This window comes from Olea europaea, unplaced genomic scaffold, assembly GCF_002742605.1.
Source record: "Olea europaea var. sylvestris unplaced genomic scaffold, O_europaea_v1 scaffold1300, whole genome shotgun sequence".
NCBI classification, from domain to species: domain Eukaryota; kingdom Viridiplantae; phylum Streptophyta; class Magnoliopsida; order Lamiales; family Oleaceae; genus Olea; species Olea europaea.
The window spans coordinates 114,011-136,114 of NW_019230466.1; the positions used below are offsets into that span (position 1 = coordinate 114,011).

The window sequence follows — 22,104 nt, forward strand, 5'->3', positions numbered from 1 at the left end:
ACCCAAACTGGATTGGAGACCCACCTCGGATAGGTAGCCTCCTTGATGAAGCCATTCTGGATGAGCTTCTGAACTTCTTCCTTCAGGACCTCGTACCTCTCAGAATTGAGGGTTCTCCTTTTTTGTCGATGCTGGGCAACCTTAGGATCAATTTTCAGATGGTAGCACTGACCTTGGGGTCTATGCTTACCATATCCTTATGCCTCTAAGCAAAGATATCGAGGTTCCTACTTAGGAAATCCTTGAGCTTTTCTTTCACAGTGCTGGACAAGCCCTTGCCCACCTTCAACAATTTGGATGGGTCTCGGGGGTCCATCGAGAAACTCTCAAGTTCCTCAACAGGGGATGCATGAGGTTCGTGTTCAATTATGTGGGGATCAATCTTATCGATGACCAATACCTCTGGATTGCGTGGTGCGTCAATCATTTCGACATCTTTCGGTTCATCGGAGCATCACCTAGGACATCGATCATGACTACATTGTCAATAATTACATGGACGTCCCAGGGCTCTACCTTTCTGATGGAGCTTAGATAACATTCTCTTGAGCCACTCTTATCACCCCTCACCATTGCCACCCCATTTTCAGTCGGGAATTTCATACATTGGTGGTGGATGGAGGTGACGACTCCCAATTCTTTTAGGGCTGGCCTACCCAATACCCCGTGGTACGCCGATCGACTGTCGACAACAAGGAATTCCATAAAGTTCATTGTGGTTTGGGAAGACTCTCCCATCTCTACTGTGAGTGTGATTTTTCCTCTCGGAGTGATGCTATTTCCGGTAAATCCGTACAAAGGAGTGGTAATTGATGTTAACTCATGGTCCATTATCATCTTGTCAAAGGTGGATCCGAATAAAATGTTGACGGAGCTACCATTGTCAAGTAACATTCGTTTGAGCCCATTCCGGGCTATGACTGCTCTTACCACAAGTGCATCGCAGTGGGGGTAATGAACACCTTCAGTGTCCTCCTGGGTGAAGACAATAGGTGGAACTTGATCCCTCCGGGAGCTGTGGCCCACAATATAGCTGGTAAGCGGGGGGTCTTGGCCTCATGGGAATAATTCCTTTTGGCGTTCCGCGTTTCACTGCCTATATAAGGGCCTCCAAAAATGGTATCCACCTCGTGGATAGGGACCTCATCCTGAGTTTGTCGGTTTCTTTGATGTCTGCGCCCTTCCCTGGGCCTTTCTGCATCATGCTCCCTTCGTCGCGAAGAGACATCCCTTTGATGTGGAGCGGCCTCTTCACGCCCAGGTCGGTTATCGTACCTTAGCGGGGGCCTGTTTGCCTGGGGCGATTCATTTCTATCCCTGGGGGTTCTTGTTGGGAACGGTGAGCGTAGTCTCGACAATTTGCTGTATCGTGTCCATAGGACCGGTGGTATACACAGTATCCACGTGGGTTTTGATTCGACCTATTTTTAGGTCCTGAACCTCGACCTCTACTCCTACGGAATCCTTGCGGAGTTTCCATCTGCTGGGTGTCGGTGACTAGGTTGATATCCTCATATACCAATGTAGGGACAACGTTAAGAGTGGTTGTGACCAGTGCTTGCCCAGAACTCTCATTATTAGCTTGGTTCATTTGGTAGTCCATCAAGTTGGATGTCGGTCCTCTAGCACGCTGCCTTTGAGAAGGTGGGAGGCCTCTATTCGTCCTGTTCCTATCCTCAATCAATTCTTCATTGATGATTTCCCGTCTCATCATCTCCAGTAGGGCATCATAGGTGGTGGGATCTTGATTTTGCACGTATCTCCAGAATAGGGTGTTCATGTTCCTCTCAATGCAGATAATGCCTCACGATCGGTGACTTGCACACAATATGTCATCTCATCGGTGAAACGTGATAGGAAGCTCTTTAGGGACTCCCAATGTGTTTGTCTTATGTCTTGGAGACGTTGGATGGTGGCCTCTCCCTCTTTGCTCACAGCAAACCTCTTCAAGAAGGTTGTCTTGAATTCGGGCTAACTTCTTATACTCCCAGGTGGTAACCTACTATACCAAATTTCAGCTGCTCCGCTAAGTGTTAAGTGGAAAGCTCTGCATCTCACAGCTGGGGTGGCGCCCCTTAGGCTCATGTGAGTTTTGTAAGCATTCAGGTGCTTTTCTGTGTCACCTCTTTCGTCATACTTTAGTATCTTTGGCATAACATAGTGGTTCGAGACTTGGGCACTCCTTAGTTACCTTGAGAATGGAAAGTTTTCATCATCATCATCCAAGTCACAGGACCTCTGCTGCTTATCTGAATCGTTTTCTTCAGCCTCATACCTCGGTTGTTGGTGAGAGGTTCCGGGACGGTTCTTAACCTCTTCCTCCTTCCTTTGGCGCCTATTTCTAGGCGGAGCAACATGGGGGGCATTTTCATGCCTTTCCTTCGGTTGTTGAGGCATTGGAGGTAGAGGCGGTGGCCTTATCCAAGGCTCGTGATGCTGTTGTTGTCTGAGCCTCAGTTCAGCTCGGCTAATTCTATCAAATACACTGCCCGACCTCCTATGTCTTTGCTCTTGCTCATACGGAGGTGGGAAGTTATCATGGTTCAAAGGGACCTTGGTAGGTCGGCCAGAAGTGTGGTTGGAGGAAACGTCAACTTTTACTTCCCTTTCAAATGGGCTTCCACCTTGGCTATAGTTTGGCGAGGTAGCCCTACGGCTTTGAACTTCATCTTCTTACTGGTAGTGCCCTTGAGGGGCATATGGAGGAATAGGGAAGCCTCCCTGGCCCTGCATTTGGGCCATAAGTTCCTTCATAGCCGCGTTTTGGCTAGCAATGTCCCTTATATTAGCTACTATGACGGTCATTTCTCTTGACAGCCGGGCCGTCGCACGCATTCCACGTCTTCTGTGGTTGTGGTGGGGTCTGATGGGCTGCTGCTTGAGGGGACACATTAGCATTTTCTCTTACCCTCTTGGGGGGTGTATCTTCGTTTGAACTCATTTTCCTTGTGTTTTACCCTTCAGATTTTTGCTAAGTCGTGGGGCTTCCTCTTGTTCTTTTTTAAGAACAAATCCTTTTTCAAGGGGGATGCCTAAATGTTCCTCTTTAACAAGCTTTCACCATAAGGTTGTTCGTGGTTATGGTATGTCTTCCCACAGACGACGCCAATCTGTTGACCCCAATAAATGTTAGCAACAGATATCGAACCCACCAGCGCTCACGTAAGCGAAAGTCCAACACGCAAAGATACGTGGACGATCTAAAAATGACAGATCAAAGGCGTGGGAGTAACTCAACGATGCAGGACGAGAACGTTCGAAATCCGGCGAGATGATCATACACCGATTGTACAATAATTACCAATCGACGTTCGCTAAGGTGTATCCAAATATGTATGAACTCGTTTATGTTGCAAGATAATAAGAACGAGAGAGTGAGTTGAGTAAAGTATGGTTTTTTGTATTAATTCTTGCATTAGCCTTTGGTTCGGGGTACACGTGACCTCATCCGGTTCAGTTACATGTCAAATTGTAGACATCAGCCGCACCTAGCCTGTTATACATTTATTGATTGGCAGAGCCACCTCTACTAGTGACAAGACTTAACATTTACACTCATGATAAACGTCCTATCAATCATTCAAGTAAGATCTTTGTGCAGAAGATTTCTTGGGAGAGGTGTCTATGGAAGATGTTGATTTGTCCTTCGGAAGCTGTCACCTCGGCTACAGAGTTTCGGCAAATAGGGCCTCGCCACCTTCAAATGGCCTCGGCATATGGGTTTCGGAAGCTCCTCATGAGGCAATGATAAATGGGCCTAGACATTTGTGGACCTTGACTATGCAAATCACCTCGGATTGAGAGCCACGTGGTTCGGCATGAGTTGGCTGTGAGCCCCGGTGAGTTGCCCAAGTGTGCGAACACGTAACAGAAATTAATTAAAACTTGGAACTTTATTTTGGGCATTCCCAAATTATAAAAAAGAAAAGTTAGCTTTATAATGTTGAACATATGAGAGTTACCTATGATTTAATAGAGACGGTTTTTGCCATGTGAATTTCAACATTAAGCATCAACTTGTTCTATTTAAAGATTTGCGATCAAAATGACACTCCAGTAATAGGTCAAGGAGCAACAATGAAATTTTCACAATTCAAAAATTATTTTGGAAACAAGATATGGATGAAAGATGGAAAAACAAATAAAAGAGTCGGTTAACATCCAGACTTTAGAGTGTGAGATTTATGCATCTACCTTATTCTTCTGATATATGTGTGTGAAAGAAGTATTTTTTAACTTATATAAAGTGATTTTATTTGTGAAAATTATAGATTAAACGGAGATTTGGATTAATTGATGCTACGGAGAGTGGTTATGCAATTTTATTTTTTTGACTAAGATATGTATGAGCCACGAGTTCAGACGAGATTACTTACCAGTCGAATTGTTCTAGGTGAGAGTTATCAGACTCAACTTTACACCTCTTTATTAGAAACGTTACGCGCATTTTTTTTGTATTTTTCAAACTGTTTTCAATTTCAAACTTGCAAAGCAATGAAAACATATTTAGTCCAGCATTTATGAAAATGTATTTTCGAAAACAATGTTAAACTTATAACATAAAATTCAAAACGTATTTTCGACGCTTTCATATGTTTAGTGAAAAATCCGAAAACACTCAAAATATGGAAAACAAACGTTTAACTAAAATTTTATTTAAATAAAATTTTAAAAAAATTGAAAAATAAAAATATAAAATTCTAATAAAATAAAATAAAAAATAAAAAAATTGAAAAAAAATCTAAAAAAATTAAAAAAATAAATTCTGAAAAATAAAAAATCTAAAATTTAGAAAAATATATTCTAGAAAAAATTAAAACTATAAAAAATAAAAATAGTTCAAGCTTTTAATTATTATTTACATAAAAATTCTGAAAAAAATATTTAAATGAACACAAATAAAATTATTCTCGGTTCCACTTAATTATTTTTTTTATTAGGTTAAAATTAAATCCACTAATGGCACCCCCAACTTTATTCTTAGTGTGTCACATTGGCCTTCTAATTTTATTTTATTTTACTATGGCCGCCAAACTTTATACTTAGAGTCATGTTGGCCATCCAATTTAATTTTGTTTCACCATAACTATCCAACTTCATACTCCGTGTTATGTTGGTCGCCCAATTTGATTATGTTAAATAGAATTATTTGGTGGCTTGATTGAAATTAAGTGTGAAGTTGGGTGGCCAATGTTAAATAAAATTATCGGGTGGCTTCATTGAAATTAAGTGTGAAGTTGGGCTATCAATGTGACACTGAGTATGAAGTTGGATGGCCAATGTGAAATAAAATCAATTTGGGTGACCAATGTAACACTGAGTATGAAGTTTGGTGGTTATGATGAAATAAAATCAAATTGATACTAAGTATGAGGTTAAGTGGCCATTAGCCAATTTAACCCTTTTTTTTCAGATATTTTAAACTCAATTTGTTATTTATTTTTATTTTAAACTTTGAAATAATATATTACTTAATAATGTAATAAAACATTTTTTTTTAAATTTCAAGATAAAATGTTTTTTTTTCTAGTTTTATGTTTTGCAAAGTAATTTTTTAAAATGACAAACTAAACGCATTTTAGAACAGCACTCATTATAGAAAACTAAAAATGAACTCAAAACTGAAAATTAAAATATAAACCAAAAGGGCCCTTCATCTTTCCGACAACGAAACATTATAATTGCCTATTGCATCACATGCAAGGAAGCATATTGCATCACATTAAGAGTCATGCTTAGTAGTGACCCTACATAAAAGGATTCTCAGCTAGGCTGCCTACCAGGTACTCGATAAATTGTTGCATCCAATATATCCCAAAGTCACATGCAAAACCAAATTCATCTTTAACATACCGACTTCCAAAACTAGTTTGAATGCTTTCTAACATATCAACAATTGATTCCTTGCCAATGTCACATAAGATAAACTGGTTTAGTATAATCTCATTTATTTTGGTTATGCTCCGTAATTGGCTTCTTGGAGAAAGAATGATTGACTTTTTAGCCTCGGGTTCAAACAACTTAAGACCATACAACTTTGACTCCAATACTGACTTTCCAAGCCTCTTCATCTTTGTTGCTCCTGATCAAACCATGAGTCTACAAATCGATCATTGTCATCTTCTTTCCCTTGCATTATCTGACACAAAAGAATTTGTTCTCTTGCCCACGGTGAGCAGATAAAACTACCCACTTACTGATTGACAAGAGAGCATATAGTAAAGTTCCCTATAAAGTGGGTAAGATAAGACATTCCATTGGAAATAGAAGAACATAAATGTTGGCACAAATATCCAAAAAACGACTTGTACACTCAAAAGCACTTATTGAAGTTGTTCGTATTTGGTTACAATTTTGGCACCAAATCTCTTAGTTTCCCTCCTTCAGCTCGGCCACCAAATCGGTCAAGTTATGTAGGAGAAACTTGTCATGGTTTCCATTGGGATGTATGGAAACCTGAATCCCACATCGGAAGTATGAACTTCCTTTGTGTGGTTTATATATGTTTGGATTCTTCAATTTCAATGACTAGCTTTTGAACCAGCTCTTCCAAGTTCTAAGTTAATGGTGTCAAAGCAGGCATTATGCCTTCTAATCTCTGTTACCACTTATGGTGCTTGAGCACCTACTTTGGTCTCGATCACCACTTACGGTGTATAGGCACCTGCTCAACGTAGACGTCAAGTCAAAAGCGTGATAGTTTGTCTGAATTCCACATCGAAAGTATAAACTTCCTTTGTGTGGTTTATATAGACCTGACCTCTCCAACTTCAATGGCTAAATTTTGGGGTCTGACTTTTCCAAATTCTATGACAAAACTCATATGTTGTGTCTATCATGATTGCTCTTCGATCAATCACTCCTACCTCTAGTAAGAAGCAAAATTATTTTATTATTCTTCGTGTTTAATTTGTAAAAAGCCAAATAAATATTCGACAGTTGATTTTGCCTCTCTAAGGTTGTAACGAGTTTATGAGAAAGTAAAAACAGAAAAGACTTTTTAGAAACTCCTCAATTACATAAATACAAAGTGTACACGCTCTATTGAAGTAAGATTCTACTGGATTTCCCAAAAGCTTTTTATATACCCAAAAAAAAAAAAAAAAGGGTGTTTCGGATAGAGAATCAAAGGGTGCTTGCCTTCATAATTATAATTTAACAAAAGAAAAAAAAAAGTCCTAAGTTAGGTATTCAAACTTGGTTGGGGTGGTTGAGGGCCTTGAGGCACGGGCTCAGGTTGCTTCGGAACTGCAATGCCTCCATTCATCCTTGCGCGTGCCTCTGCAAACATCCTCTGCTGCTCCGCCAGCGCCTGTTCCTCGGTCATTTCAGCTACATTGCTCAATTTCCCGGTTCTCACTGCGTCCTGTGCAAAAGCATTTCAAAATAAAACCAATAGAATACTACGTATAAGTAGAGTCGAGACCAGTGTGAGATCTTGTTATAGGGTATTTACCACTGTCTCGAGTTTGTGCTGTTCATATGCAGCGTAAACTTCTTCAATATACTCCCCAAATCCAAGATCCTGAAATAAAAGAGCAGTTTCTAAAATTTTCATTGTAGAACATGACAAGTTAAAAGTGGAGGGAGGAAAACCCAGTATAGAAAATCAGTCTGAATAGATATGGCGCACTTTTCTCACGTTACTCAACTCAATATACTCAATGACAAGTGATCATACAATGATGTAGAGAACGATATATCCTGGGGGGCCTTGGAATGAATGGTGGGGTAAGCTGCTACTCAAGGATACGAGCACACCAAGAGTATAGAATTGAGTGACAAATCTAAAAGCAGCATTCGCAGAGTAAACACTCAATAGGAAAGGTCAGATATTCACAAAAAATAAAAAATGAGATGCAACATAAATTTCATAACGAAAACAAAGTATCAATTCCGAATGCAATAAATAATAATAAAATAGTCTGATACAATCTGAACAAAACCATAAATGAATTTAAGTACTGAAATTCAACATAATTTTAGAATGAAATTTATTGGAGTTAAGTCACAAACCTGCAAAGCCTTGAGTACATGCTCAGGTGCAATTGTTCTTCTCTCTTCTCTGCCACATACTTCGTTCGATTCTGACGAAATGAGATTAATAAACTCTGCAACAGAAGAAACAAAAAGATTATTTCAGCAATAAATAAATGAAAATGAACTTTTTTGTACAAACAGAACAAACGCAGGAATTGGACAGAGATACTGGAGTAAACAGAGTATTTATCTAGAAGCGCGGTGGAACTGCTAATGTTAAGTCACAGTAAAGAAACAAAATCTAATGCTTAGAGTGCCAAAATAAATAATCAAAAGAGGAGTTTCATTTTTTTATTTTTTTGGGAAAAAGAGCATGACATCTCCAAATTCAAAAGGTTATTTATTCTAATTACTCATTTACATAGCCGTCAAAGACAATCAAGTATAAAACAAGAAAACAGCAGGAATATGAATCATGGTAAACAGCATTGATGCACCACAAAACGTTGAAAATCCATTATATAAACTATATCAATGTACCCCTATTATCACACATTTTGCAGCGTAGTGACTTTTGATTTCAAACCCTACCTTTAAAAGTAGCAATTTACCCATTAACATTGGTATAAATTCAAAATGTAAATATATTTTCTTGATGTAGGCAAAAAATTTCAACAATTTCAACACCATAAAAAGAATCAATCTCAAGAAAGTCCAATATATTCAAACAGACAAAACATGCAAAAGCCACTTACAAAAGAAAACCAAATTACGCATTACACTGATTCTTATCATCCTACTTCTTTTCTGTGATTGAAAAGTCGGTGAATTTTCAATATGAGCCGAAATCCGCCTAAAACATTGCATACCTACACAACACTCAATTATAAGGTCCTGGGCATCTCTTGCAACGCGCACATCGGGGGGGAGCATCTCCTTAATGATTTTTGTCATTGTAGCTGAAATAAAACCATTAGCATCTCATCAAAAAAGGAATCCAATTTAACAACGCAAAATCACAACGAAAAGTTGCTGAAGATTATAATTAGACACTGATTCAAAAAGAATTCAAGATCAATCAGTGTCAATCACAAGTTGCACATATTTTCTGTTGATTACACCCAATTTGACTCCTAAACAATTTACTAAAATGCAATTCCATAACACAAGATCCACATAACATTTAAAGGTGGCACAATATTGGCAGTAAAGAAGATACATTACCCTATGCCTGACAATCCAGTACGGAACTAGGATTAAACTTCAGGGCAAAGCACGTGAAAAGGAATGCGGTGGGGGGTATCTGAGGGAGATACTGTTTATATAGCGTTTGATCGAGAAGTAGAGGAAGAGCCGCGTTTGAAGAATTCTTATTTCCAATCTCAGCACGATCACGATCTCCTCCCATCTCTGTTTAATGACTAAATTGCCCTTTTCTAAAACATTCGGTAAATGGGTCGAATCCGACCAGATCTATGGGCTGCGGCTTTATCCTAACTTCATTTTATTTCCTTTTATCCTTCTCTCGCATTCAGGTTATCAATTTATAAATCAATCTTTAAGCAATTATGTACAAATAGTATTACTCAGCCCCTGTTTGATGCCCATTACCTGAAAATGAAAATGAGAGAAATAGTATTTTTTAGAAAAATGAATGGTTGAAAAAAAAAAGAAAAATTTTCGATTTACGTGTAATATTATTTTATGGAAGATTGTGTGGTTAAAAATATGAGAGAGAAAAATGGAATGTAATATAATTTAATTTAATGGGGATCAAACAGGGGCTTAAATTTGTTGGCCCAAAATTTTAAAAACTAAGACGAACGACACTCATAATCAAGAGAAAATCACACATCTATTTTTTAACTTCTCATTTCAATAGTCAACTACAAAATTTTTTCTTCCAAAAATAATGTGCATCCTACCCAATTCCACCCCATGATCACGCCAACCACATAAGAAATTTGTGACCCTTTCTTTCTATCTTTAAAGCAAATCGTCCGACCGTCACCACCAACTTCAGGCATTGTCATCGAAAACTAGCCCCGCCTTAAACTTCATCTTCTACATTTTTATAATACTTCCAATTTTGGCAATGACGAGGCGTCACTAGTATAGTGTTTGCTACTTTGGAAGCAAATCGATCTTGAAGAAGTTGAAGCAAGTTCAAATTCATTTGGTAGGGTCAAATCTAAGGGTATCAAAGAAGGATAGAGTGAGTTAGTGGGTGACTGCTGAAAGAGATGACAATTTTTAGCCCCGTCATGTCTCTATTGAGATTTGGACTGCAATGACATCGTATAGGGAGAAAGGGTGGGCAAGAGATGTAGGTGGTTTGTTGATTTTAGTTTGTTGACGATTTGTGTGTTTGTGTGGTACGGTCTAACTATTACAATTTGGGTGGTGCAATCTCTAATTTCTTGTGCATTTGTTGGCGTAAGTGACGAGGGTGGCAGCACTGGAAACAGTGTTGTGCATGTCAATGTAGTTGGCTGGGGGTGATGGTGGATTTGAGAAGGATTTGATGGTGGCAGCGACGATGGGTGGCAACAATGTTGGAATAGTGGTGAACATGGAGATAATGATGGATTTGGGGTGGTGATAAAGTCATAGTGGCATTTAGGTGATGCTAGGGCACGGACACACATAGGTCAACTGACCCTACAAAAAGTTTTCTGATTTTCTCTGCCTTCTCTCCTTCCGTTTTCATCTTCTTCCTCACTAACAAGTTAAGCAAAAATAATAATAAAAAAATAAAATAAAAATAAATGCATTTATAATTAAGCAAATAACTAAAGCAATGGTCAAAGCTGGATTATTTAATGGACTGGATGGATCCATGGACACTGCAAGATTCGTACACTGCATGAGAATTATTTTGGTGAAGCATGTTACACATTCAAGCTCAAATTCGAATGTGATACGTGTTGACGTATGATTGAACAGTTTGAAAAATTAAAACAAAAATATCCAATTATTTTTTGACACATCAATGTGTCTCTTCACTCTGTTTTTAAGCCTGACTGAGTGGCTTTATTGTTATTTTGATTGATTTTTCATCACTGACATTTGGAATGTGTTTGGCCCGCATTTGATTGATGGATCACTATCATTAAAGTTAAAATTTAATTATAATAATTTTTTTTTTTAATTTCGTTGACTTTTATAGGTATACAATTGTATTTTTATGGTAATAAAAAACTATGTTCTTGTTTGGTTCAATTAAAATTATGAAAATCAATAAGCAAATAGGCGATTTAATATTACATTTTTACCTTATTTGGGAAAAAAAATCATAGTTAAATTTTAACCTACTAAGATTGAATCCTGGCGCCCTATGGGTGATGTCAATCATAGCGGTGGAGTACAACGAGGTGGAGTAAAGAATGTTTGTGACTAATTATTTGGGTAATTGTGACCGATGAAATGGATAATTTGGGAATAATAAGTAATTTGCTACCTAATAAAATGTTTCATTTGTGACTGTGTTTATAATTATGAATAACACATTTTGTTTTGTAATCGTGACTTTATGAAATTTGTGATTAATGTGTGATTGTGATCATAAATTGTATGTGATTGTGATTGTAATCTAATTAATTAAATTGTATGTCACGTTATCAGGGGTCACAAAATATGACCATCTAATTTTTGAAGAATATCCACCAGCTTATTATTTTTCAAAATGTATCTTGAAACTTTTGTAGTTATATAATTTTCCCAATAATCAAAGAGGAAATTGCATTGGAAAAGTATCTTTACTTTTAAAGTTCCAATTTTACTAGTACTTTTGTAAATTTATTCAATATGTGAAGGACCATTGTAACATTTCAGCTCCAATCATCGTCTATAAATACGCTATACATGACTTTAATTCTCGATAAAATACACGTAAAAGTTTTGGTCCTTCCTAAATTCTCTTATCCCTTGTTTTTTTTCTCCTTGTTCTCTCAATTTTTATAACATGATGCTTTAATTTATTGAATCGCAGTACCCATTAGATAATCAACATCACAGATGACTTATTTTTTACTCGGAGAAAGACGGCAGTGTGAGCAATAAAGAAAATAACTTCTAATGGAATCGGACAATTCTTCCAGTTACATCATCCACCAAGAACCATGTTTATGAACAAGATTTCTTTTTAATTTAGAGGAAAAAAACACGACCTAGACATATAATATTGTAAAAGAATATTTTATATTTTGTTGCTCCGAAATAAGCACAATTTTATACTATGTAATTATTGTGGTAGAATTTTTCTTGATCCCGAACAGGGGCAGATTCCCAAATAAAGCACAACTTTATACACATTTTACCCCCCTCCACTTCAAGAATGACCAAAAAATGGAAAATGTCAAGGTTCTGCTACATCATAAGATGCTGCCTTACAAGTATCGGAATGACTCAATTAGTACAAGAAAATATAAACATTAAAGAATGAGGAAATTGCCATTTGTACACTTTGTTGTTGACATTACAAGAGGTGTTAAGTGTTGATTGGGAGGGGAAATTGTCAAAAATTTAAATTGTCCAATAATGTATTGCCACGTGACAAGGTGTAAAAAATGATGTGAATGTTGATGTACACATATCATGATTGAAAGAATGACCAGTATTATCAAATTGGTATTGTTGGAATTAGTTCAAATAAATAACTGAAAATTGGAAAATGAAAAGATGTGTAAAAGTAGAAAATGAAAATGTGTGACTTCGTGTCAATTTCAATCAAATATTCGGACTTGATCCGATGGTCAAATTATAAAAGTAAATAGATCAACATATTCTACTCGTCAAGTAGATCGCTGTGTATATTTGGAATCTCGAAATCAATTCCGAATGAATGAGAAATTGTGGTTCAAAGTTGGAAAAAATGAAGTGTTGTAACCTTTCGAAAGGATGTAGATTTCGGCCAAGTGTTGCAACTTTTCGAAAAGATGCATGTTTTGGCTCACACTATTTCATTTGCACCCTTTCTACATCTATAAATAGGACCCTAGACATGGTTTTGAGTACATCAATTGCATTGAGCACTCATTCTTCTCTCGCAATGATCTCCTTTCTATTTCTATAGCATTTTCATGCATTTCCGTTGTAGAAGGAAAATTCTATCAAAAATTCATCGGTTTCTTGTGGTTTGAAGTGCTACTACGACAAGTTGTGAATCCATTGTATTTTGGGAGACAAGTGTCATTCACCGCGAGTACCGTAGCGGGGCAATTTGTCTTAAAGAAAGAGATTATATCTCGCCTTGAATTATTCTCTATTTTCTACTCCTTCTTAATTATTGTTTTGCGTAATCATTTACCACATTATATATACCGAAACTCTGTCCAAATTTTCATATAAATTATGTTTTGATCACGATCCTGCGGGTTAAAACCGGTCGAACAAATATATCAAAAATCAATCCTTACATAGCCCGTTTCTCTAAGTCGTCTCCAACAAATTTAAGACAAAATTTCTTGTGTCTTTTTGGTTGGTTGTGGACAAACCATTACTTTGCTTGAATAGTGCTGTGTGTACTATTCCTCCACCGATATTATTATCATTTTGTTGAACTTCTGTTTGTGTAATAGAAATGACTATCATCGGGACTTCGTCAAGTGAAAATGGTTCCAATAATGTGGTATCCCTCGTGGTTGTACCGTTGCATAATACTACTATCCCATATGGGGAAAAGTCGAAAAAATTTGTAGGAGTGGACTTCAAGATATCGCAACAAAAGATGTTGTTTTTTCTCACCACTCTTAATTTGGCTAAGTTTCCAAAGGAAATTGCATCGGTTGTACAAGAAGGGAAAAATAATCATGGATCAATTATTGCTTTGGATATATGGAAATACTCGGACTTCCTATACAAGAACTATATCCTAAATGGATTGGATAATAACCATATCACATGTATAGTTCAAAGGAATCAGCCAAGGAACTATGGGATTCTTTGGAGACAAAGTATAAGATCAAGGATGCCGAAACAAAAAAGTTCATTGTCAACAATTTTTTGGAGTACAAGATGGTGGATTCAAAAATCGTGAATAGCCAAGTACGCGAGGAAATGAATTTGGAAGAATTGATTGTGCGCTTTGAGGATTGAAGAGGCAACCGACAAATTGAACAAAAGCTGATTGATCAAGATGGTGCAAACTTTGTTGAAATGGAACTAAAGGCAACAAACAAGAAATGAAAGACTCCTAATTATGCAATACGAAGAGACAATTTCAAGAAAGCTAAGAAGTTCAAAGGGAATTGTTACAACTGTGGCAAGGCTGGACATCGTTCAAGTGAATGTCAAAAGTCAAATAAAAATGCTCAATCCCACATGGTTGCAAATGACACTCTATCCGACGGATTGCAAGAAATGAGTTTATTTGCAGTAGTGTTCGAATGCAACATGATTGAAAATACTAGAGAATGATGAATTGACACCGGCTCTACTCGTAATGTGTATGCGGACAAGACGATGTTCTCCAACTATCAAGAATTGAATGGAGAACAACTATACATGGGAAACTCTACAAGTTCTAAAGTTGAAGGACAAGGCAGGGTCACTTTGAAAATGACATCTAGGAAAGAACTCGTCCTCAATAATGTCCTACATGTGTTGGAAATATGAAAGAATTTAGTGTCCGGGTCTCTACTTAGCAAGAATGATTTTAAACTTGTATTTGTATTCGATAAATTTTTGTTGCCTAAGAATGAGATGTATGTAGGGAAATGATACATATGTGATGGAATGTTCAAGTTGAATGTTCTTACAATTGTACCGAAGCAAGTCGTTATGAGTAAAACTATAAATTCTATTTACTTGCTTGAGCATTCATGTTTGTGGCATAATCGATTAGGATATATAAATTACAAATCGTTGCGCAAACTAATGAATCAAAGTTTAATTCTGGCGCATAAAATCAATCCTAATCATAAATGTGAAATATGTGTTGTAGCAAAATTGACTAAAACACCGTTCAATTCAATACAAAGGAACACAACCCCTCTTGAATTGATTCATAGCGATGTATGCGATTTAAAATTTGTACAAACTCGAGGTGGTAAGAAATATTTTGTGATATTTATTGATGATTGTACAAATTTTTGATATATCTTTCTTTTGAGAAGTAAAGACGAAGTCTTAGATGCATTCAAAACTTATAAGGCTGAAATTGAAACAAAACTTGAAAAGAATATTCCTAGTGATAGAGGGGGTAAATATGGGGCACCATTTGAAGACTTTTGCTCCGAACATGAAATTGTTCATCAAACAACGACATCTTACTCTTCTGAATCAAATGGTGTTGTAGAACGTAAAAATCGAACACTTAAAAAAATGATGAATGCCATGTTAAGAAGTTCGGGTTTACCTCAGAATATGTGGGGATATACTATTTTAACGGCAAATAGTCTTCTTAATAAAATACCTCTTAAGAAAATAGAAAAAACACCATGTGAGCTATGGAAATGTCATCTTCCATCCTACCAATACTTGAAAGTACGGGGGCATTTGGCTAAAGTTGAGGTACCTAAGTCGAAACAAGTGACAATCGGTCATAAAATGATAGATTGCATATTTATTGGATACGCCAATAATAGTAGTGCATATCAATTTCTTGTACACAAATTCGAAATACAAGACGTACACGAATGGATTATAATCGAATCAAGGAATGCGACATTCGTCCAAAATATTTTTCCTTGCAAAGATAAGGAAAATACGAGTTCTAACAAAAGAATATATGAAACTACCAATGGAACTTTAAATGAGGAAGAATCAAGGCGTAGGAAAACGGCTAGAACTTCCAAAATGTTTGGCCCAGATTTTCTAACTTATATGGTAGATGATGATCCAAAGACTTTCGATGAAGCAATGTCTACATCGGAAGCACAGCATTGGAAAGAAGACATCAATAGCGATATAGATTCTATAATACAAAACCATATGTGGGAGTTGGTTGATTTACCTTCCTGTAACAAGCCTTTAGAATGCAAATGGATATTCAAAAAGAAATTGAAACTTGATGAATTCATTGATAAATATAAGGCCATATCGGTTGTTAAAGGATATAGGCAAAAAGAAAGACTTGACTTCTTTGATACCTACTCACCCATAATTAGAATCACGTCGATAATATTGTTAATTGCAATTGCGACAATACATAATCTTGAGATTTATCAAATGGATGTAAAAACGACATTCCTAAACGGTAAGTTAGAAGTAGAGATTTACATGCAGTAACCTGAAGGGTTCGTTTCTTTTAACCAAAAATACAAAGTGTGTAAACTTCTTAAGTTCTTGTATGGATTGAAACAGGCTCCTAAACGGTGGCACCAAAAGTTTGACAAAACAATGTTGTCAAATGGATTCAAGATCAACGAATGTGACAAATGTGTATATATTAAACATACACCGAATACCTATGTAATTGTATGTCTATACGTGGACGACATGTTAATAATGGGTAATAGTCACGAAATGTTGCTTAACACCAAAATGATGTTAACAAAGCGTTTTGATATGAAAGATATGAGTGTGGCAGATGTAATCCTAGAGATTAAAATCTCTAGAACGCAGGATGAAATTGTACTTGCACAATCTCACTATATAGAAAAAGTATTCAAGAAGTTTGACGTGTTTGAGGAAAGTCTTGCGAGAACTTCTCATGATCCGAGATGCACTTAGTCAAGAATAGGGAGAAAGCATATCATAACTAAGGTATTCACAAATAATTGGCAGTCTTATATATATTACAAACTGCACTCGACCGAATATTGCTTTTGCGGTAAATAAACTTAGTAGATTTACAAGTAATTCAAACAATGATCATTGGAAAGCTTTGATGAGAGTTCTAAGGTATTTGAAGTATACCTTAACCTATTGATTACTATTCACAAAATATCCTGCAGTACTAGAAGGATATTGTGATGCGAATTGGATATCCGATATGAAGGACTCTAAGTCCACTAGTGGTTATGTATTCACTATTGATGGATCTGTTATATCATGAAAATCAACAAAGCAAACGTACAAAACTCGATCAACGATGGAATCTGAGTTTATTGCTTTGGACAAAGCTGGATAAAAAGTAGAATGGTTTCGAAATTTTTTAGAAGATGTTCCACGTTGGCCCAAGTCGGTACCTGCGATAAGTATACATTGTGACATTCAATCAGCAATTGAAAGGGCTCAAAGCAGCATGTACAATGGTAAGTCTAGACATATATGTCGTAGACACAACGTCATTAAGCAATTGATCTCAAATGGCATTATCTTCATAGATTATGTGAAATTAAAGGAGAATATTGCGGATCCACTTACAAAAAGTTTGCCTAGAGATCAAGTATGTAGCCTATCGAGAGGAATGAGATTAAAGCCTACTACGTAAGAGTTTTTGCAATGGCAACCCTACCTTATTGATTGGAGATTTCAAGATCTTGGTTCAAAGGGACAACTAAGTTGTGAAAATTTCATGAAACACTTAGGAAATTAGAATTCCTAACTAATTCTTATGATACTAAAGTATTTTCTGCAGAGTGGATAGATGTTAAGATTATCTTTTAATAATTCCTATATCTTGATCAAGTCAAGTGGAGTAGGGCAGAATACTCTTAATAGGAGGTCACCTATGTAAGTGTGAAGTGGGCTGCTTCGATGAGAATTGTTAAAGCTTGAATTCTTTAAACACTTATGAAACCAAGAAGGGTTCAGGGCCAAAATGAATCAAGTCATGAGAACTAAGTACATGGAAGATATTTGTGTGAGTACTATTATCTTGGCTTACACCAAAGGCTGAGTGGTTCAAAACTTATGGTTCACCAATTAGTCGAGTAAATCCGATATTATTTCACTAAGGGAGGTTCAAGGTCAGAAGCCACCATCCCTGATACAGTATTTTTTCGCTCCCTCTCTACATTGTATCATATCATCGCATTTATATATGCATACCCAAATTTCCATTCATGTGGAGGATTGTTGGAATTGGCTCAAATAAATAACTGAAAATTGAAAAGGTATGTGCTTATTTTATACAATGTTTGAAGTCATTCTCTTATTTAAGAAGGGTTTGAAGCTTTTTTTCTTCAACGATGGATTTTTACAAGGTAATGGGCAACCAAATTTGAGTTGTTTGATGCCGTTTTATAAAAGTAAAACGATTGATTGGATTGACCTCTGAACAATTTTAGGAAAAGCAAGCAGGATTGTTTGGTTTATTGTTTTCAAGCTGTTTTTGATTTTTAGTTTTGTAAAATATAGAAAATGTGTTTGATGTTGTATTTTTGAAAATGTATTTAAAATAAGGATACATTTATGACATAAAACTCAAAACGCATTTTTAACATTTTAAGTGTTTTTATTGAAAATTTTGAGAACACTCAAAACATTGAAAACAAGTGTTCAAAAAAAAAAAAAAGTTTAAAAACAAAAATATAAAATGCTAACAAATAATTTTTAAAATTTTAAAAATAAAATTCAAGAAAGATCAATTCTAAAAAATAAAAAAATTTTGATAAAATAAAATCTAAAATTTAAAAAATGAAATTATAAAAAGTTAAAATAATAAAAATTTCTAGAAAAATAAAAATAGTTTAAACTCATAACGATTGTTACATAAAAACTCTAAAACATATGTTTAAATTAACACAGATAAAAATATTCTTAGTCTACATACTTAATTTTATTTTTACTTCCTATATTTTGAACTCAATTTATGAATTATTTTTATTTTAATTTTGCAGAGAGAACAAAATATTGTAGGATCACCAACTTGAAAATGTATATATTACTTGAGAATTTGTTAGCATAAAATTTCTCTATTTTTACTCAATAATCAAATTTCATGGAATTAAATATTATAAAAAATCTTTTCCAAATGTCAAACAAAATGTGTTTTCTATTTTTCTATTTGAGAAATGGTTTTTTAAAATGTAAAACTAAACGCATTTTTAGCAATCTTAAAAGGAACACTTAAAATAGAAAACTAAAAATAAACTTAAAATTGAAAATTGAAATACAAACCAAACATACCTTTAGTCTTTTCAGAAGGCGATCTTCTAGCCCATATTGGATAAAACTTATAGATCTCTAGACTCATTAAATCTCTTATCGCAGTATGATTATTTGAGTCTCTTAGTCTAGTATACTATCCATTTATTCAAAAGAGGGATAATTTTCTTTATTGCTGACTGTTAAGAGTCCAAGCATAATATAATTATATATTATTTATAACATAAGCTTGTGAAAAGTAGTACGATCCATATTGAAGTATTAGGTTTCTAACAAATCAAGTGACAAATAGTCAATATTTTGGTGGTGTTGAGTAAATTTCGATGTCAAAGGGATTGCTTGATCATGATTCAAACCACATTGTCTACTGCCCTTGAAGAATCTGTAAGCGAGATTTTCCTTTTCCTGAGAAATAAAGTTCGAATAGTTTCAATTTGGTTACTGAACTTCAATTTATTTTCAAAATTTACTACTCTGTCACATATATTTTCTCTTAAATTGATGAAAATTGTTTAACTAATAGCCATACCACAATAAATCTTTCACGTACATTGAGCAGCATGTTAATTTATCATTGCACCACATTAATTTAAGTTTTTAAAAAATATATCTTTTCGCCTTTTAATCTAACTATATTGTTATAACTCCAATTTACCACTTCAATTTTTATAGTAGTACGTAGCGATTAAGTGAGAGATCAGATGTGATATAACTATAAATTAAGTAGTTTCTATTAGTTTGTGGATAATAGGTAAAGAAATGAGACGGAGTTGTAAAATTTGAAACTAAATCGAAGTGGTTGTAACCAATTGAATGTAAATTGAAGTTAAGTGACTCTATTGAAAGTGCTCCAAATGTTCAATAATTGCATATGAAAATTACTTGGGAAGTTGAGGTAAAGAAATGTGATGGAGTTGTAAAATTTGAAACTAAATTGAAGTGTTTGTAACCAAATGAATGTAAATTGAAGTTAAGTGACGTAATTGAAAATGCTCCACAAGCTCAGTAATCACAAATGAAAATTACCTGGGAAGTTGCGGTATGCCTACCTATTGAGTATTATCAAGGAATTAAATTATTGAATAGAAAATCTCTCTCTCTCTCACAACTATGATGCCAATGGAATCATGTCAATTGCAAGTACATATGAATGTGAAAATCTTATTGAGAGTTCTTTATCGACTCTTCTTGTTTTTGTCTTGAAAAACTAGAGCGATGTTTGAATAGTCAAAGGAGCGAACAGAAATTGAAGTGAAAAGGAGAAATATGATTTAACATATAAAATTGTCCTAAAAATGAGTTCAGGTGTGCAAGTTGTGGTTATTTGATAGCAAAACAGATTGTGTCCGTCCATCAAATATCCGTGCGCACCCATAACGAAAGTTTGGGCATGTGACCATCAAAAAAGTAAGAAGGAAACCCAAATGCTCTTAACAAATGTTCGGAGACCTTAGATGCAAATTTCTCCTTATATGTATTGTAGATTGGAGGACTCGAGATGCACAAAGAGTAACAATGCTACCCCTAAGGCAGTGGGGGCGGGCGAGGAATTCTTTAATTAGTTTGATTACTAGGATGAAATCGAAGCAAAATCTCATGTCAGTTACGAATATTGTCTACTCTAAAATTGAACTGATAATTATAATTAAAATTTTCAAATAATATGTGTGTGTATATATATATATATATATATATATATATGAATTCTGATGGGAATGGGAGGGAGAATATTTAAAAAAGTTATTTAGCCCCTGTTTGGTTCTTATTTTTTCCTCATTTAAAATGAAAAATATAACTGTTATCCATCATTTTAAGCCACCAAATTTGAATTTTTATCTCTTGTGTGGGGCCCGTAACGATTATATTTTTCATTCTCATTCTTCAAAAAATAAGAAACAAACAGGAGCTTAGTATAAAAAGGGCAAAAAATATGGATCCTTGCCTCGCCTCACCTCTTTAAAGGGATTGGAGTGGTGACCGAACATTAAAACATTGGCAAGGCTAGAGAAGGTTAGGTCGTCTCGATTATTCCCTTTTGCCATCCTTACCTATGAGTCATAGGTGGGAGACAACATGAAAGTGAGTTAATTTAATCAATGGTTATTGAACTTTGTTAAAAGTTATCACTTGTTTATCGAAATCTAGAAAGTTACTCTTTGCTATTGAACTTTAATATATATTACTACTTTATCACCTAAATTTAAAAGGCTACTCGTTCCTCACTCGAATTTCAACAAAAACATATTTCCGAACAACAATGTTATAAGTACAGAAAAAATCAATAGGAATTTTACAGAAATAACACTTTGTGAATTTTCATTAAAAGATTAAAAAAAAAAAGAAAGGAAAAACAGGTCAATAAGGTGCTGCCACGACAGCACCGAGTCAAAAGCCTACTTTAGGGTTTTTTTATTTCCAAATAAATACTCCCCAGAGATATCAAAAAATCTTATAACATAATAAAAAATAGATCCAACAAATAAAAAACTCTAGTAGTTTCCAGTGCCAACTACAAAATTCCAGAAATCTCTCTATATGCATACAAATAGACTGCTCTCGCTCGCCAATCTTCTGCGTAAAATCATTCTGAATAAGCGCTCTATCTGTGAGAATCAAACTCTTCATCACTAACCCAATACTCAGTTTTTGAACAACCCGTCCCAGAGAAAGGTATGACCAGTTTTCTATTATGCGATTTTGTGCATTGTTGAATATTTTCGTTGGATATATACGCATGCATGATCCATTTATTTCTTCGAGCGGATTTTATTATTGATTTGGGTTATTAATGTTTTAAAGGTTTTAGACTGAAAGTAGAAGAAATTAAGAAGGATTATTGAGTGCAGTGCTAGATTTTACAATATTTCTATTTTTTGTGTTTTTAATTCTGTTCTGCATTAATTTGCCACGGTTGGGAACACAGATCGAATAGGTTAGACCTGTCGAATTGTTTGTTTGAGCTTGCAAACGTCAATCTTGTGAAGAATTTTTTAAATCAATTTCCGCCTAACACCTGTATTGAATCTCTGTTCCAAGTTCATCTGTAAATCGAAGCATAAATATTTCCGAAGTTTTGAATGCGAAATTAAATTTTCTTTTTACAGCTAATTTATCGTGGCTGCTGAATAT

General features: G+C 35.2%; 1 protein-coding gene across 1 annotated transcript; it reads right to left on the minus strand.

Annotated features, from left to right (window-relative positions):
- Positions 1 to 6,982: 6,982 nt before the first annotated feature.
- On the minus strand, positions 6,983 to 9,223 carry LOC111374837 (protein Dr1 homolog). Its single transcript, XM_022997578.1, has 4 exons — positions 8,850 to 9,223; positions 8,017 to 8,111; positions 7,457 to 7,525; positions 6,983 to 7,366 (listed from the first exon to the last, which is right to left on the minus strand). The coding sequence occupies exons 1-4, from the start codon at positions 8,932 to 8,934 to the stop codon at positions 7,184 to 7,186; spliced, it is 432 nt and encodes a 143-aa protein (XP_022853346.1). The 5' UTR covers positions 8,935 to 9,223; the 3' UTR covers positions 6,983 to 7,183.
- Between the last annotated feature and the right edge of the window lie 12,881 nt (positions 9,224 to 22,104).

Excerpts from the sequence above, each read along its gene's own strand:
- LOC111374837 (XM_022997578.1), bottom strand. The coding sequence starts at position 8,934 with ATGACAAAAATCATTAAGGAGATGCTCCCCCCCGATGTGCGCGTTGCA. Across the intron at positions 8,112-8,849 it reads TATAATTGAGTGTTGTGTAG|AGTTTATTAATCTCATTTCG; the intron begins GTATGCAATGTT and ends CTTCTGTTGCAG. Across the intron at positions 7,526-8,016 it reads ATGTACTCAAGGCTTTGCAG|GATCTTGGATTTGGGGAGTA; the intron begins GTTTGTGACTTA and ends CTTTTATTTCAG.